The 19,515-nt window shown below is 43.4% G+C and overlaps 1 protein-coding gene across 5 annotated transcripts in view; it reads right to left on the bottom strand.

Annotated features, from left to right (window-relative positions):
• NTRK2 (neurotrophic receptor tyrosine kinase 2) overlaps positions 1-19,515 on the bottom strand; it is a 324,099-nt gene that overhangs the window by 275,020 nt on the left and 29,564 nt on the right. For all 5 annotated transcript variants that reach the window (XM_084794542.1, XM_084794543.1, XM_084794541.1 and 2 more), the window contains exons 3-6: positions 18,371-18,445; positions 18,188-18,259; positions 14,061-14,129; positions 10,431-10,585 (exon numbers count right to left, since the gene is read on the bottom strand). In XM_084794542.1, the coding sequence (XP_084650668.1) occupies positions 10,431-10,585; positions 14,061-14,129; positions 18,188-18,259; positions 18,371-18,445 (371 nt within the window). The remainder of the gene's footprint in view (positions 1-10,430; positions 10,586-14,060; positions 14,130-18,187; positions 18,260-18,370; positions 18,446-19,515) is intronic.

Genomic DNA, 19,515 nt, shown 5'->3' on the forward strand with positions numbered 1-19,515 from the left:
GCATTACTACAATGGACCTGAGGGCAAACACTAGCCATCTCCCTTCTGCAAGGAGAGCTCAGGGGAGAAGAGACACAGCCAGCATCCCCAGCAGACAAGCTGTGCCTGAGTTTGTTCAGGAAAGAAGTGCTCATCTGTAGGCCTTATCAGCCAGACAGCTCGCTTTCTTTGGCCAACAGCTGCCCAGTTCTTAGTGCACAGGTGACCCACAAGGGACTTTGTCCAATACGCAGCTTCTTTCTCAGGTGCTATAGGGTGAGCCCAGAAGGTTTGTGTTTCTAACAAACTTCTCATCCCACAGACCACAGCTTGAGTAGAAGGGGTTTAGACAGTGGGTGTTGGACAATTGCTCACTAGGCTTTTGTTTTTACAAACACTATTCTTAAGCCCAACTTACTTAAGCGTGAGTAATTATGTCTTCTTCCAAAAATGTCTACAAAGTGTGTTCCCGGGGAATTTAGTTCTTTAAGATGCTTCAGTGGGTGTGATAGGGATGGGGCAAGAGGTAGAGACAAACGCAAGATTAAAAGTAACAAAGGAGAAAGGGAAAGAGAGCTAAAGAAAACTGGATGTCTGTATCTATTACCATATGATAGCCCTCAGAGGTCTTTCTATGAAAAACAACAAAACATGCAACCACCATGGCTCCTATACCCTCTCATAAGACTTAAGTACAAGACTGTTTGAACTGTAATCCTGTTACTTTCTTTGAAGCTATTTGACACAATATAAAATATTTAAATCCAGTGTGATAGGGATGGGGCAAGAGGTAGAGACAAACGCAAGATTAAAAGTAACAAAGGAGAAAGGGAAAGAGAGCTAAAGAAAACTGGATGTCTGTATCTATTACCATATGATAGCCCTCAGAGGTCTTTCTATGAAAAACAACAAAACATGCAACCACCATGGCTCCTATACCCTCTCATAAGACTTAAGTACAAGACTGTTTGAACTGTAATCCTGTTACTTTCTTTGAAGCTATTTGACACAATATAAAATATTTAAATCCAGCTTAAGATATTTAAATCCAGATGCTAAGTACTTTTAAAGATACTATTCATTTTGATGCCAGTAAATAAGATCAATAGCTGACATCACTAGATTCCTAATCTGTGCTAGACTCCCTCTTAACTGCCTCCATGTATTCCCTCATTAGTCATCCCAAATACCCAAGAATACATTAGTATCTGTATTTCCCAGTAAAGAAATGGAAGCTTAGGAGTATTAACTAGTCAGGTGCTGTGCTCATCCTAGTCTGACCTACATCTCTGCCCATGGCTTTCATCAGAGCATGATGGCCAGGTGCCTCCTTAGCTGGAAACTTCCAGCCTCTGCTCTAGCCCAGAATGGGCACATGACTCTGAAGACCTAAAGAGAAGGGCTAGGGTCCTCAGCCACTGGCCTAAAATACGTAGGCTGTACCTTTCTGATAAATGAGAAAATGAAGTCTCTGCTCACCTGGGATTGTTAACTAGAAAGATCGCAGTCCTATTTTACTTGCCACTGGTCACTGAGAAGTCAGTGTGTGTTTTGTCAATTTGTTTAGTAATTCTGAGCTCTTTTATTTGATGTTGGGTTATCACTTATGTGTATAAAACTACTCCAGTAAGCTATGATTTTGTCCACATTTGATTTTTTTCCTTTCTCCCTTTAAAAATAATTTTTATTAATTTGTTTTATTTTGTGTTTATGAGTGTTTTGCCTGAGTGTATATGTATGTGCACATGAGCATGCCATGCCCATGGATGCCAGAAGAGAGCATCAGATCCCCTGTAGATGGTATACACCTCATGTGTGAGCCAGGAATCAAACTTGGGACCCCTGGAAGAGCAGCCTGTGCTCTTAGCCACCCACCAAGTCATTTTTCCAGCTGCCCTCCCCTTCTCTCTTCTCTCTGTGGGTAAAAATTTCTACTTTGGAAAAGTAATAGCTGTCTAGACTTCCCTCTATTTTGGGGATATACTTTGCAGCTCAATACCCAATGACAACCACACACACACACACACACACACACACACACACATATGTGCACACATACACATAGACACACATATGTGCACACATACACATAGACACACATAACACACACAAACACACACATACACATACACACATATACACGAATACACACACATATACACACACATACACATACTATGTAAGAAAAATAGAGTCAGCAGAATAGGATAGATCTGCTTAGATGTAACTGCTTACAGCATGCTGAAAACAAATTACAGAGAACGTAAAAGCATCTTCCTAAGCTCAAGCTGGATGTTACACATCTAAGCTTTTGTGAGTCGTGGTAGAGAGCTGGCAATTGCCAGGAAACTTAGAAGCGGCCATTTCCGCAGCTTCGTTTGACATTCTCAAAAAGATGAATAAACCCAACAACCCATTGTGGACTCTGCTTTATTCCTCAAGAATAAAAACTAGTCTCCAATAAAGTGAATGCAGACAAAACAAGACACAGAAGCACCTTCGGGAAAACAGAAACAAACAGTCTTAGGATGCCACGTTCATCTCGCTGCCACACTGAACATCAGAGTCTCATGCCTTTCCATCTCTGAGTGATGACCAAGTGGCTTTTCGGGTTTGAAGAGAACAAAGGCAGGTGTGGCCTGTTGTGCACTAAGCAGGAACCTGTGCTACTACAGACTGGAGCTGAGCTAATCATGTCAATCAACCATTGTCTCCCTGCACATGTGACCTGTGCTGACCTCCTGTGCTTCCAGGAGCCCTTGCACTAAGTTTGGGGTAACTGAAAATGGAAATCATCATTACAAATAACGAAGAGGCCAAAGGCAGGTGCGACTGCAGCCCTGGGGTCTGCTAAGGGTGTTTTATATACTACTAACCCTGTCCCTCTTGCAGCAAGCAAGCCTGCGGTTTACACTTGCTACAGCGCCCTCACTCTCACAGTACCTGGTTGCTAGTGAACTCATCTGAGGTTTTGATTTGACCCAGAGCAATGCACCTTTCCTAACTTCACCATTTACCTAGAACGGGCCATTGCCAATTGCTATGAACACTTTTTGATGAAGCCTCTTCCCAGCCGGATAATATTAAGTCATAATTGTATTATTTAAAAACTGAAGTATAAATCTGAGTTAGCCGGGAAAAAAAGTGTTGAAAAGTTTCCACTGAAAAAGGCCAACAGGATGGTTGCCCCACCCCCATAAAAGATGAATCCACACAACCCATCAATGTTACCCTCTTCTGGCAATATGATCCGTTTCAGTCCTTCAGAACCTAGATCATTGCACCCCTTATCCGGTCAATGTGGAAATCGCATGAGTATGTCTGTCACCTTGCAATTGGTCATTTTTCCAGAGCTTAAAGGGGTCCTGCTGAAAACAGACCACAATCAATGTGTGCCACAGTGCATGCTCATTCACTGCAGGATGGGACCATCAGAAAAAAGAAAAAAAGAAAAAAAAGAAAACCTGCTGGGCATTGTAGTAATGGTGCTAAACTCCTAGCCTGCTCCTTGGCTTGACTAAAGGAAGAAACAAGAGCCTCATCATTGTGATGAGGGCAGACATGTCACTGGAAACTTCAGGTACCACTAGGATTGAGCCTAGGGCCCTGAATATGAGGTTGAAGATGTTAACTGCCGCACTAGACAGTCCCCACCCACCCAGTACAGCACAGAAAAGTAAAATATCAACCTCTCATAAGAGGGTCCCTCTTGAACATCACAAACATCCCATTATAGAACAAGGTGATTCAGGACTGCCAAGGTAGTTCAGTAGGTTAAGGTATTTGCCTGATGAGTTCAGTTCAAATTCTAGATCCCTTCTGGCAGAAGAACTGATCCCCCAAAACTGTCCTCCAATGCCCAATCACATGCCATGCTATGGAAGGTACTTGTGTAACTTGGACACCCAGAGTGGAGACATGAGCTGACACTGGGTAAGGTTTACAGACACACAGGAGCAATGGAAACTGGGGTAGGGCCTAGATCTGAACTAGGATTAGATCTACAGGCATGCAGGGAATTCTACAACACAGTGATGGAAGCTGGGGACACAGGGAGGAAGCCTAATGTGTCCTCAAGCAAAGCCCACAGGAATAGGGAGTCCCACAACTCCCACAAGAAGCTACACATCCACACAGGGGGTCAAAGTTGACCCAGGACAGTACCTGACACTCAGGGGAAACTAAAGATACAGTCACTGGCCCTAATTACCAATCCCACACACACACACACAAAACTGATACCTCAACTCTACCATGCCTCAGTCCTCTCCTGAAAGTGGTGAATACATCCACCGAAAGAAAGCGATGACTTAAATGTTAAGGAGATAAGAAAGAAATGGCCAGAAAACTAATTCTTTATCTGCAAGCCCTAGTATAGAAACACACACAAAACAACAAATCCATTGAAAGAAATACCAACCATAGTACAGGAGGCATTGAAAAGAGATAAGATCACAAATTTATAGTGAAAACACTAAACATATGTAACAAAGAAAGTATATTGAAAACTGCAAGATACAAATACCCGGTCACAGAAACACCCAGGCTCACAGGAGCAGTAGACACTCAACAGAAACCTTAAAAGGCAGGCAGGTTTAGCATGAAATAGCTCAAGCTCTGAAAGCCAATGATTGCTAATTAATAGACCCAGCAAAACTATCTCTCACAATTGAAGGAGAAAAAAAAAACTTTCCATGATAAAAACAAACTAAAGGAATTCATGATTTCTTAGCCAGCCCTAGGGAAGACAGATTATAAACTTCTCTGGGCTGAAGAGAAAGGTAAATGTGTTCAACAAGCTATAAGAAAGAACAAACCACATGAATAGCAGTTACACAGAGGAAAAATACATAACCCCAAACAGCACAATATAAAAAAAAAGTCAGGGTTTAATGCACACCTTTCAATAACTGTAAATATCAATTGTGTCAGTTGCCCCAGTCAAAAGTAATAGTTCAGAAGACTTGACTGAAAAGGCATCCATCTCTTTTTTGCTTCCAAGAAGTGTATGTCTTCCTCTAAGACGAGTCAACTTTAGAGTGAAAGGTTGGGAAAGGAATTGCAAGGAAGTGGAATGAAGAAACAAGCAACTGTCACTGTTTCTAATACATGACAAAAATAAACTCAAATTAAAACCAGAAGTGACCAAAGACGGTCACTTCATACTGATTAGGGGACAATTGACACTCTGACACAGTGCACTTGATGTCGTAAGACAAATGCTACTAGATGTAATGACAGATGACTTCCCTACAGTAAGATTGGAGGACCTCATTACCCTGCTGTTAATGAAGCAGGTCATCCCTTAACAGATGCTTTTTAGGAAGACAACAGTACCATGACATCAAAATGAGGTAAACATATAACAATAACAAAAGAAAAATTTTCCTTATGATCATATGTGCAAAAATTATCAGTATGTACACATCAAAATGATCATTCACCATAATCAAGTCAGCTTCCTTCCAGTGGCACAGGATGGCACATTCACAAATCACTAAAATAAATACAATCTAGAAACAGACTCAAATACAGAAATCTCAGGATCATCTCCATACACAAAAGTGGCTTTTGACAAAATCCAACATAGACTTACAACAACAGCTGTGAAGAATTGAGGAATAGAAAAACAAATCCCAACATATTAAAGGCTGTGTGCAACAAACCTATAACCAATTTTATACACCAAATGGGGAAAACACAAAGTTTTTCACTAACATGATGAGAGTATTCACTCTCTCCATTCTTATTTAATATAGTGCTTGAAGTATTAGCTGAAGCTGTAAGACAAGGTAAGAAAGGAGATCCTAATAAGAAAGCCGGAAGCTGAACCATGCCTATTTTTGGATAATGTAATACATGAGACCCTAGAGACTTCATCAGAAAACTCTTAGAGCTGATAAATATTTTTAGTATAGTGGCAGGATTAAAAAAATGTTCAACCTCAACTGGCATGGGAGCGCAGGCCTTTAATCCCAGCACTCAGGGAAGCAGAGGCAGGTGGATCGCTGTGAGTTTGAGGCCAGCCTGGTCTACAAAGTGAGTACAGAACAGCCAAGGCTACACAGAGAAACCCTGTTTCAAAAAAAAAAAACCCCGAAAAACAAAACAACAAATTTCAACCTCGCTAGATTGACGAGTACAAATTAAAAACACTCTTCTACCTTGCCCCAGCCAGAATCATAGACATTAAAAAACAAAAAATGTGACAAATACTGGTGAGGGTATGACTGAAACGGAACCCTCATGCACTGCTGGAATGGGGTGCCAACCACTGTAGAAGTGACTATGCAGGCCTCTTCAGAAAACGAAGAGTTAGAACATGTGACCACGCTCAACCACTCCTAGGTATTTACGCAAGGACTTTAAGCAACACATCACAGAGACACCTGCGCATCCATGTTCACTGCAGCTCTAGTCACAACAGCTAAGTCCAGAGAGGCAACCCAGGCGCCCACCAACAGGGGATGAGCAAAGAAGCCTGGCAATGCTTTACAGCCGCACAGGAGACTGAAGTTCCGTCATCTGCAGCGAAATTGAGGCAACTGACCAATGATCATGTTTGGGGGAATCAAGGCAGTCTCGAAAAGACAAACAGCTCATGTTTTCTCTCATTTGCAGGTCCTGGATTTTGTATAGATACATAAAATCGTGTCCGTGACATAAATACAGAAGCGAAACTGCTTAAGGAAACAGAGAGCACTAATGACGGGAGTGACAGCACTCAGAGTGCACCATATAACTGAGTGGATGTCCTTAGGCACCCAGGGGTATTTACAACAAATATGCATCAATGAAAACCTTAAAATATATTTTTAAACTTTTAAAAACTCCATTGAGCATTGTTACCATGTCCCTAACTCTTTCCCTATGGCTTCCACATGTGTGCATCTTAGTGTTTCATCTGCCAGGCTTCTGACACTACAATTTAGAAAACATATTTAGTGTATCCTTGCTGCTAGTCACACAGGAATGCCTACGGTGGCATGGAAGGAAATAGTTACAGATTTTAAAGTAAAAACCCATAGATTGTTGCTTTTTTAATGCATTGGTGAATCACCTCTCAATCAACCTTTATAAAAAAATTTCAAATGACATTTTATTTATCACCAAATGCTGCTGCTGTTGTTACAGATCTAGGAAATAATTCCATTTGTATTTTTTTTTATAATTGTGAGCTTTTTTTTCCCCTAATAAGTAGCAATATGTGAATCTAACACAACTGTCAGTTGTTGTTTGTAAACATTTTCTTTTGGGCAGAAAAAAATAAAAAGAAAATTTGAGGTGACAAAACGCTGAGGAGCTGGTCAGGAGATATAGGGAAATATAAGTATTTCTCTTGTCTTTTTATGTTATAAACTCTAGATACTTGCAGAAAGCATATGTTGAAATATATATAATAAATGTTTTGGGCTTGAATCAAAAAGTGTACTTTATAACTTTCAAAAAGTTTTCTTTAAAAAGACACTACAGATGCAAATCAAAGAAAGGGGGAAAAGCTACAGAAAATTAAGGAAATCATAGGAAGACCTCTATCTACCTGTAGACTCAATTTTCTTAACCAATATATTTTATTACAACTTATTCACCGAGCATGCATCACTTATAACCCCACTAACCAAAACAATAGTAAAAGAGGATTAACTGACACAATAACAAAACCTTAAGGATATCAGTTCCGAGGAACGAGACTCCTGGTGTAATCAGCAGGATTTCTTCTGCTGGAACCTGGAGTAACCAGAACCCAGAACCTCAGCAGGCGCCAGAGACCCGAAGCTTTACCTCAAGCGGTTCTCTCTAGGAGCATCTCAAAGTGGAGCGATGAACAGCCAAAATTATCCCAAGTCTCTAATCGCCCTGCCCCCAGTTCTGGGCTCATTTATATATCTCCTCCCAGAGTCTATTCACAAGATCTTTTCAGATGGCAACAATCAAGCTCCCACACAAGGTGATTGGTCTTCTAATAGATTAACCTCACCTGTTCTCTCACAAGACCACTCAGATCCTGCACTTGGGATCCTAAAAAAACAGGTTTATTTCTCCTTCATCTACCAAAGCATAAAACAGTTCAATATATACCGAAGAATACTTTCAGTGATTGGAAAAGGGCCAGGCAGCACTTTTAAGAGAAGATGAACTAAGAAGTTTGCTGATAACAAGGTATAAAACGTGCTAGGGTAGCAAGTTATGAATGCAGCTGACTTCTAAGGCACACCACTCATAAGACAAAAGTTCAACCCTCTATGATGTCTTCTAGATGACCAGGGAGAGCCTGCTGTGGGAACACTATAATAGTAACATGTTAAGAGCACTGGCTGCTCTTCCAGAGGTTTGGGCTCAGTTCCCAACCAACACCCAGAGGGCAGCTCACAACAATCTGTGATTCCAGGTCCAGGGTGGGGTCAGACACCCTCTTTTGGCCTCTGTAGGCACTGCATGCATGTGGTACACATACATACACTCAGGCAAATACATATAGAAATAAAAATAACTAATTAAAAATAAATAAAATAAAGTCTTTCTTTAAAGTGGAAAATAGGCCAAATAGCTATCAACGTGGAATACTTAGTGTAATGAAGATACATTTGACCACAAATATTATGCAATAGTTAGAGAGAATATAGTGGATCTGTCACTACTGACCTAAAATGATTATAAATACTAAAAATTTGCTTTTCTAGAGTACAGAAAAATATTTTAATGACAAAATTGTGATGTCACCTGTGTAATTGCAAATAAATAAAATACTTTGAAAAACACAAATGAGTAAGTAAAGTACAAAATAATTTCTGAGCAAAAAAGTGACAAACACTTAGTATGCAAATTCACCTGACACAGCCTTACAACAAGCACTGTTGATGCTCAGGTGGGTTACCGATGTGACAATTTAGTCCTAGTGACTCAATCAAATCTCAACTCCCCTGGCAAGGGGTAGGGTGATGTTAGATTATTACTCTCATACAGGAAATGTGTAGAAGAAGAAAAGAAAATTTAAAATATCAAAGATAAGACAAAGCAAACATGAATGTCTGTTCACTTAGAACATCCACACCTCAATGGTCAAACATACCACCATGAGCCACTTCTGAACCATGTCAAGACCATGTGGCCACATTTTAAGATTGATGAAAATAGAGTTGGTGTTGGGCACGGGCAAAGTAGACACCCATTCAGAGGCAGCTCTTGGGACAGGGTCTGTGTCGGATGTTCTCTTCTGTGTTTCCTGGGTCAGAAGGCCCAAAACAGCTGTGGGGATCTGAGTGCAAGCCAAACGGCCAAGTGACTCAACAGTGACTCTCCTGTCCCTCTAGGCAGCTTCTCTCAGCAGTTGTAATATGCACCCACGCAGAAAACCGCCAACTCTTATCAGCTGGGAACACACACATATTAAGCATTGTTTGGTGTGGTAGTTTCGTTGCTTGTTTGTTTGTTTGTTTGCTATAATGTAGGCTGGCAAATAAGTTCAAGGGAAGCTGGCAAGAGAGTAAAGTGAAATTCCCTCACAATGAGAACAGAAGGCTGTGACAGAAAAGTCTGCGTACCAGGTGAGGAACGTCTTCTAAAGTCCTTCAGAGTAAGGAGCAAGCAATCTTTTTATTATCATTATTGAGTCCTCATTAAGAGTAGGCAGCAAGTGGGACTTCAAATAGGGGTTCCAAACAGCTAATACACAATCCTATAGACACGGATATGGTGCTACATGGTTTCCTGATTTGTCAGCAGCCACCAAGAAAGAGCGAAGAGAATCCTTTGTGAACTTGTCAACTGTTTGACTGACTCAAATTTTGATGAAGGAGCAACCCCCCCAATGTGTTATTGTAGAGCTAAGTCACAGGACTGTAACCCCCCAATGTGTTATTGTAGAGCTAAGTCACAGGACTGTAACCGCCTAACCATGGCCCTGCTGTTCTTCCTTGGGGGACATTAGCTCTCACTGGGAGCTGGGTTTTGTCCTAAGCTGTCCTTTTAAAACTCTTCATATGGAAATGTTGGGAAGGATGGGAGGGGACAGGAGAGCCTGAACCCAGACAATCAGGTGGGAGTGCAGTTAACCGCAGCACGCAGCACAGGAAACACAGGCATGGGGCAGCAAGGCAAGGCCAAGGGTGGGCAGGGTTGGACTGTTTACCTCAGCTGCTAGGGCTCTCTCAGCACCGAGGGCTTTCTCTGCATGGCCTACATGTCAATCAAGTGTGTGTGTGACTGGGGAAGGGCTGCTGCTGTTCTTTAATGTTGGCCATTGAGAAGCAAAGTTCTACTCAGAAAGAAGGTTCACTAGAGGTACCACCAGCCGGCCTCTCCGCCGTGTATACAAACATCTGATTCACCAGAACCATTCTTAACACACACTGTGAAGTCTGGGTAGTGGTGTTCTTCCCAGACTCAACACCGTACCAAGGCAATCAGAATAATTAATACCAATTAGAACTCATCGATTAAAAGTAAATTACCACAGTTGGGGATCTGCAGGTTTGCCAGGGGCGTGTTCTTGCTGCTCTCATTGAGGCAGTACAAGTCCTGCGTGCCGGGGCTGGATTTGGTCTCTTGGAGAGTCTTGAGCCACATAATGTCACAGGAACACGTGAATGGATTGCCCACCAGGATCCTGCGTGGAACAGAAACGCAACACGATCAGGCTCCCAGTTAAGGTGGAGTGTCACTAGACTGCGAATGACTACAACGGCAGGAGGAATATTCCCTAGCTGCCAACCTTCGAAAGTCACACCCGCTCCCATGGCGTGACAGTCCTTATTATTTGCTCCATTATCTAATAACTAGTGTGCTGCTGCTATGTGCAAGCAGAACTTTACAGGCTAAAGATGGCACAGAGATGCAAAACTTTGCAGAACACGCAGGGAAACAGACACGAACAAACACAGCTAGGATGGAGCATCTCGCAACAAGAAGTGCTGTTCTATACTTCAGTGAAAATGCCAGTGCCATTTTTTTTTTGGTTTGTTTGTTTGTTTGTTTGTTTGTTTGTTTTGAGACAGGGTTTCTCTGGGTAGCCTTGGCTTTCCTGGGCTTGCTTTGTAGACCAGGCTGACCTCGAACTCACAGAGATCTGCCTGCCTCTGCCTTTTGAGCTAAAGGCGTGCGCCGCCACTCCCAGCCACCTATTTCCGACAAGGCTAGAGACTTAAGAGTTGTCGCTTTAGTCAGGGAGCACAATCATGATGTCTCTATTTAAAATGAGATTGGCGCTAGGAATGCGGGTGGGGAGTAAGATCTAGGAGGCCATCTCTTGTGCCGGGGGGGGGGGGGGGGGGGGGGGAGAGAGAGAGAGAGAGAGAAGACATATGCATGCATGTCCTCAAGCCAGGGTGAGACAGTGGGCTCCGAAGGCTGAGCTGGACAGTCTGAGGCAGGAGAGTGTGCAGAAAGACACACCACCAGCCAGACCTCAGCCATGCTGTCTGGACTCTCGTGTGCTACAGTGGGTGAAGGAGGAAGTGCTTGAGAAGGAAAACAAAAACCACAGGGGGGAAAATCTTTAAGGCTTATTTATAATGCTCAGTGGCCTATTTAAGATGAATTCCATTTATGATAATGATCCTTTAAATGAGGCCATTTTCAATCGTTACGTAGAGTCTGCCTAGACCTAACCACAATACTTAAGATTTCCTGAGGACAGGACCTGGCTTTGCAGCATCGTTTACTCCTGTGGTTTTCTGATTGCGTTCTAAGAATCTCAGGGATCCCTAGAGACTTTTCTGTTTTTCTCATGGCGGGAAATGTGGTCATGGTAGACTGGTTTAATTTGTATCTGCTCGCTGGTCTCCGAGTAGTATCCCGCCAATATCAAAATAGGACGAGATGCTATGAGACATGCAGTGTGAGGCCGAAAAGGCCCATCATTGGCTCAAACTCAAGTCACCCGAGTTATTTCCTAGAGTTCTGAGCACACAAATAGCTGAAGTCTTTCTAAAATGAGGCTATAATTAAATAAGGCCATTTTGGAGAAAATGGAAAGGGTGCTTCAATTACCGAGCCGAGGTGTTCAGGTGGCCGCACAGCACTGGTACAGAGGCGGCCCCTCCCCCTTTCACATGATGGTTGCACTGACTCCTTTAGGCACCAGCCTCTCCCACTACAGGATGGAATCCTAGACACAAACTTCTCCCCTTCATTCTGACGGGTAACCCCCACACGGTGAACACCTGTTGAATGAGTTGCTGGACAAACGCTGCTAGTAGAATTTTGAAACATGAACTGGATGGCAGAACTCTAATTTTACCCCATCCGGGAAACTGTATGCAGTGTCACCCAGCATCTTTATGCGGAACACTTTGCTCTGAATCACATACCGGCCTTTGAGGTGTCACGTCTCATCGTCCTATGTTACAAATGCCGAAAGCACGTGTCCTAACTCTCGTGTGGAAGCTAGCTAAACTGACCTCATAGAAGCCGTACAATGGTAGTTACTAGAAGCCGGAAAGGGTGGTGGGAAGGTGAAGGAGACAGTCTGGCCACTGGGTACAAAGTCAGTTAGACAAAGGCAGTCACAGCATTTTGCAATGTAGTAGGTTTACTATGTTAACCAGTAATTTGCATTTCAAAATAGGTAAAAGAAAATATTTTGAGATTTTTAATATTTGAGATGATGATGGATATGTATAACATGCACACACACACACATACACACACACACACACACACACACACACACACACACATATATATATATATATATATATATATATATAAAATCAACTATACTGTACCCAAAGTTACTGGTACAAATTTAAAGTAACTTAAGGAAGTAAACACTAGTGCTTCGACTCCCTGAAGTCAGTCTATTCCAAATAATTGCCAGTTGTCAAGACTTCCATCATGTAACCCCTTCCTGCGTGTACATTTGTGACCTTTCCACGAGGAGGGTGCATAGGGCGTGCCTGAACATAGGAAAGGACCCTCTTTACAAAGATGGCATGTGTGTCCTGAGCACCTAGCCCAATGGGCCCTCCTTCTTCTGATGTTAATTTGGGGACCATGCCATCACTCTCCCCACCCCCAGACTCTTGTCTAGTCTGTCTAGACAAAAGCCCTACCCTACCACCCACTGCTGCCCACCCCACACCCCACGTACACACACACTATCCTGCCAGCTTTGCTGGGCGTGGCTATTTCTGGCAAGATGCTTCTCTATTGATTTTAGCAAAATGTCCTCATCTTTCTCCAAGCCCCATGTGAGTTGTTTCAGGCTGTCTCTGTGGATGTGACAAAGACCTCCCCACTTGGGGCAGCCAGCACTCAGATGTAACTGGTGCACATGCTCACAGGCCGCCTTCTGACATGTCAGCCTTGGAGGCTGGGTCCCCATACTCCTGACTTTCCCAGAGAAGAAAATAAATATGGAGAATAGATTTTTTTTTTAAGTGCCACGTTTAAGCCGATGCTTCTTTCTGATCTCCAGAGCTCTGCGCTTCAAGCCCCACAAGGCTTGGGGTCCCCTCAAGCACCTCACCACAGCAACGGCAGCCTTTCATGTTTGCCTTGCGGTGATTACACCAAAAACTGAGCACCCTCAGGTGGTGACTATTAGCCATCGCCTTCCTATCATTTTACAGCAGAGGAAATTGGGACATAAGGGTAAGTAAGCATCAAGCACAGTGGTAGGCCTAAAAGACCAGCTCGCGGAGATGGTGGGTGTAGAAACAACCCCTCTACCAGAGTTGGCTCCACCCAAGCCTACACTGGGCCGATGACAAAGCTGGAAGGGTGTTAGTTAACAACTGTAATTTCCTCTTTGATGAATGTGCTTTATTTTAGGGCTTGGATAAAACAAGAGCCAGATGAGATGAAATATAAAGCTACTTTAACACAAAACTCCCTGCTGGTTTTTTTTCTCTTTCCCCTCTATTAGAAAATAAATTATTTATGTAAAAACAACATTCAACTGATCATAATGACATATAATTGAGATTTTAATCACCCAACTGGGGCAAAACCAGAGGATTCATTTTTCAAGAATTTTGATGCAACACACACTTGCAATGGTACTCATTAAAAAAAAAAATACTTAATGATCCTTTCTTTTGAAAATGTCCTCGCAAATGCCAGACAGAATCATTACTTACAGCTCAGACAAGTCAAGGTGACGGAAGTGCTTCCTCGACAAACTCGTTAGCTGGTTTCGTGTGAAATTACTGAAAGAAATCAGATACATTGGATGTGAATGTAAAGGCGACGGATTAAGAATGACGTGCTCAAACAGAGTTTTTCTTTTCAAAACATAATCTTCTTGGTTTGGGGTACACATGTTACTTGGACCCAATTGTGTTTTGTGCCTGAGAAGATAACACCCTGGGGTCCCTGCCTGCTTATGGTTCCTACGTACTATGAAAGAAGAGTGCACACTTCTTGGAGTCTATTTTTAATATCTTGGTTTCACCCAAATGCTTATGTTTCATATATTGATCAAAAGTCCAGTTCTCTGCCTAGTGGTGATTTTGACACTTAGATCATTTAATTGGGGGAATATGTGATTAAAAATACCTCATTATCAGCTCATGAGAGAGAAAAAGAGAGGCTCTAAGACTGAGAAGCATCTTGAACATTTTGGGGCACATGACAAGTAGAAGCAGGAGTAGACAGTTTAAACTGACTCTCCGGGAAAAGGACACACCTGCTGGCAGTTGGGACCATTTACACGTGCATGAAGAAAACAGGGTGAAAACTGGGGAACAGACGAATGGAAAGATGCTCTATCCATGGGGGTGGGAGTGGGGCAACCCTATGGATCCCCTGGTGTGTTCCAAATGCACACTTTCTGTCAGGTAGATGGGCATTTGATCTGTACCACCATCTATGGGATGGGGAACTCCCAGCCACCATCCTGGCAGCTGAGTTTGTTTACCTCTTAAAGTTCTTGAGCCCCTGGATGCGTATTTTTGACAAGTAACAAAAGTGTAAAACAAATAGCCGCTTCCACAAAAAAGAGCCAAGACTCCCAGGACAGCTGGGGGGAGCGGGAGCTAAGAGTCTAATGGGGACAGTAACCCAGGCCCTGCCCTGTACCTGAGGCCAGTATGCTGTGTCAGCCCAATGACAACCAGCCATCTTCACAGAGGAGATAAAAGCCCAGGAGCTGAGCCATGAGCTAACAGCATCAACTAGTGAATAGAGAAAAACGTGGCTTCTCACAACTCCAGAATGGCTGTGTTCATCCAGTGGAACTCCTTCAGGGAGACTTCCACCCACCTGGACGCCGACTGACAGGAGGATGCCCTCATGCCTCACAAGCTTGTATCTTCTCCATTCACTCTAGTGCAATGTGCTCACCCACAGGAAATGGTATTCCCACGTGAAAATAATAATCCACCGGCAAGCCGTAAGACATGCCCACGTGAGTCTTCCCTTTAGGAACTAAGAAAGCTTTCCGTAGAGCACATCACGCCGGAAGCCTCTGCCTGTCTTGAAAGCTCAGCTATGTTCCCATTCATCACAAATCCCAATCTTTCTGAAAAAAGAAAAAAATCTTCTCTTCTTCCCCCAAGATAAATAAAAACAGAAAGAGGAAAGGGAGGCAGGGAGGGAGGGAGGGAGGGAGGGAGGAGAGGAAGAGAAGGAGCAGCCCCCCCAGTCAGCTCTGCTGCCCTCCCTGGAGGCAGCTGCCCTGTTGGGTTGCCAGCAGCACAGTGCAGCGCGAGGTTAAGGCCAAAGGACGAGATGAGTTGTATGAAGCATACTTAGGAATGGGGCCAAAAGCCAAAAAGGAGGAAGAAGGGAGGGAAAAAAAATCAACAATCCTCTTACTGTTTGATTGTACAACTTTGCTAAGAGCCTAATTAGCACCTCGGCAAAGCCCCTGGAAAACACAGATGCTGGCTTTTCTCACAGTCCCTAGGGTTTTAGGGGCTGGGCCGCAATTAAAGGCACCCAGACATACACTCAGAGACCAGCTCTGGACGGTCACTGTGTGAGGCTAACATGAACCAGGCAAACTGAGGCAGAGGTGAGCCGGGGTTCCTGTCTAAGGTTCCCTAAAGCCTGAGGCAAAGTAGACCCATTTCCCCCACATTTCTGTGTAGGTAAATGGGGCTAAGAGGAATCTCCATACCCCTTAGGGCTGCAGAGAGGCAGCTTTTAGCACAGGTTTCTTCATTTGCCATGTGCACCTCACTGTGTTTATAACCGAGGTCAGTGCGATTTGTGTTCAAGAAATCCAGGCAAAACAAGCTGATTCCCAGGGTCCTCCATCCTAAGTAGAGTCTGGGACAGAAGGCAGGGGTTACAGCTGACTCTTCCTCCATCCCTACCTTCCTCCAAGGCAGGTTACTGGAAGAGCCTCTTTCTTCATGTGGCTGCATGATGCTCACGGGCATCTCCCCATCCTTCACAACTGTCTAAATGCTTGCCCGATTTCATTGTGTCCTACTGCTTGACAACAGCTACACACATCAATAGGGTTTTTGAAGTGTGAATAAATTATCAGCTCCTGATTATGGTCTGCTAAGGAAACTACTTAGAATATCTATGCCCCTTAAGTGAGGCAGGAACATGACTTTATGTAAGCTGGATATGGAAGCTACTGCACCATTAAAATTATTCTATTACATAGCAACACACACAACCACACAAAGGCTATCAATAAAATTAGTTAGCCATGGCCCACTGTTCATACAACGGGAACATCAGTCCCCCCAGGAATCAGACAGCACACAAGGCCACTGCTGAGCAATTTGGGTCTAGGGCCATCTGTAATGAAAATTCAAAAACTTAACTATTGAGGTCATTAATTACTTCTAAGAGATTGCAGTGGGACTTCTCCCGCTCTCCTGCTATCATGGCTGTGACACCAAGGGCTACACACACATCAAGTTTGCCCCAGAAAAGCGACCCAGACAGGCTGTCAAGAAGTGCTTTGAGAAAATGTGTTTTTAAAATGTGCCCAGAGTTTTATCCTGTTTTTTTTTTTTCGGAATGCTTTATATCTTAGAAAGCAGCTTCATTATTCCTGTCACATATAAAATATGAACTCCCGATAATGACTTTATGAAATGAAGGTCTTTAGTAATATCAACACAGCTCCGCAGAGCATCAGGGCTGCTCTAAGACAATGAGTTCTTTAATAACTGGCATGGAAATCAGGCCGGCAACTGTTTCCCCAGGGAGGGGGAAGGGACAGATGTTTCAGGATGATAGTGATGGCATAGTCTATCTCCTTTACTCCTGTCTTAAGAGCTTGGTGAGGAGCTAGCCACCCTCAGACTGGATTTTTGCCTGTGAACTGAGAATGTAGGTATCATTCTATGTGAGTGAAGCGTCTATGTGAGACCCTGCAGGTAAGCAGCGAACTACAAAATGCTGAAGTGATCGTTGCAAAGAGAATTTGGTCAACAAGAAGCAGGCAAAAGCCCTTCAGCAGCAAATTCCTACCGGGACCTCCTCACAATGTGAGGGAATTTGAATTTGGGGCAGGGCCATAGGCATTTGTGTGTATGTGTGTGTGTGTGTGTGTGTGTGTGTGTGTGTGTGTGTGTGTGTGTGTGTGTGCGTCTTTTGGGGTTATCTGCTTAGCAGGACATCTCAGGAGGGCTCTAATTTATTGATGTAACTGGTATCATTGAGGGGGCTTTGCAGAAAACCACGGACATCTCTTATTTGCTGCATTCCCTCCAATTGACTTCAGTCAACAAAATGCTAACATGACTTGAGGGAAAAGAAGTGCCTACTAGAAAGAGTGATCTGAACCTTTAGCACGTACAAGGGTTGCTTTCTATCCTCTGTCTTTATTAACCCATGGCACACACTGTTGAGAAAATGAAGGCTCAAATGGTCCTATCATAAGGAAAGAAAGCAATAGTAATTTTTATTTCCTTAAACCATCCAAGGCCAAGTCAGCATCTTGATTTGTTAGCTTGATGTCTTCCAGGGAGTGTGTCTTGATTCCAAAGAAAAGAATCAAGAACTCTGTACAAGGACATCGTTTTCACATCAGAGTCTTTGCCGTTGGCCCAGTGCTTTGTCCAAGATGGAAATGGCCCAGAAATTCATGAAAGGGAATAAACAGGCTGTTCTGAGTACCCCTCCGAAGCCATTCAGAAATCAAACAGAATCAAAGCTAATGTTCCTAAGCCATTCCCACAACTATACTAACTTTTAAGACGGAGATTTAGAGTTGGCAAAGGAAGAAACTAATCAAGAGTGAGAAAATACTGAATAAATTGGGTCCTGGGAAGCGAACAGCTCACTCTCTACTCACACGTGCTGCAGGTTGCTGTTCTTCAGAAATGCTTTGTAAGCCACAAATTTTAATCCGGAATCCACAATTGTCCTACAAAAAAACACAGGATGGCATTCATGTTAAAACTAAGCAGCCAATTGCCTACCTGCGGACATCAGTACACAAGTCTCCGAGGTAGCGAGCTAAGTGGTCAGTACTCACAGGTTCTTCAGCCCCACGTAAGCTTCCACGTCATCTTCATTGATTATTTCTAACCTTCTCTGATTTGCAATGAAACTGTAACAGAGCAGAAAGGAAATACGGGTGACTCTGTGTAGGTGGCAACATGGAATGGTGGTTAGCTTCCACACAACCTTACCAAGGGGGCGGAGAACCCCTTCTGAGTACCCGAGCTAAACCATTCTTCTGTTATCATCAGTTCTCTGAACATTTAGTAAGATTTACTTTGATCATACTAAACCCCCACTTCCACAGCTATCCCTAGGCTAGCCCCCACGTCTTTCTTGACAATGAAGACAACAGTGAAACCAACCAGATTTCACCATCCATGGCCAGTTCAGCAGATGCCTCATCGTTTTTTTTTTTTTTTCCCTTTCCTGCCTAAAAAATTCAGTTTTCCTCTCCTTTTAAAGGCACCACCACTGAATGGAGATGAAAATGTCCTGAAAGTACAGCTACTACTACTCAAGTGTGTGGCACACCTATGGTGACAGCCCGGGGAAATGTGAGAAAGGTCACAGGCTTCTACAGAATCCATGAGACATAGTCACTGCCTCCTTTTATCTTCTAAAACATGAAGTACATTTCTTCCCCCCCCCCCCACCCTTTCTTGTTCTTTTCTTGGCCAGCATTCTCTCTTTCTGCCTTTGTTAACAACAATTCCAAATTTTCCTTTGATGAACCACATTCCACAAGCCCCAGGTGGCCATAGTTTCCTAAGGAGGAAACTATCTCTCCTGCCCAACTCCCAAGGCTTCTTAATATAGGAGTTAAGGAAGGGCTCTGGCTAGTGACAGAGAACAATATTCCCTTGGCCATTATGATTGGCTGAGAGAAGTACATGTGACCTCAGCAAGACCAGTGAAAGGGCACAACTATGAATCCTGGGGGAGAGGGCTTGGGTCCGTTCAGGGCTTCCCACGGGGTGCATTTCCTGCCACAAGAAAGAGGTCATCCAAGAATGAAGTCAACATGAAGGGGAGCGCTAACAGGCGTAAAGAAGAACAGCACCCTGAAATGACTTCTTGGGCTTTTAGATACAGCCATCTCTGAAGCTAGATATTACCAACTGAGCTTGATCTGGAGTTCTGCCATGTGCAATCAATAAAGCCTCCAACAGCACAAAC

The sequence above is a fragment of the Acomys minous genome, assembly GCF_964271855.1.
Source record: "Acomys minous genome assembly, chromosome: 9".
Classification (NCBI taxonomy): domain Eukaryota; kingdom Metazoa; phylum Chordata; class Mammalia; order Rodentia; family Muridae; genus Acomys; species Acomys minous.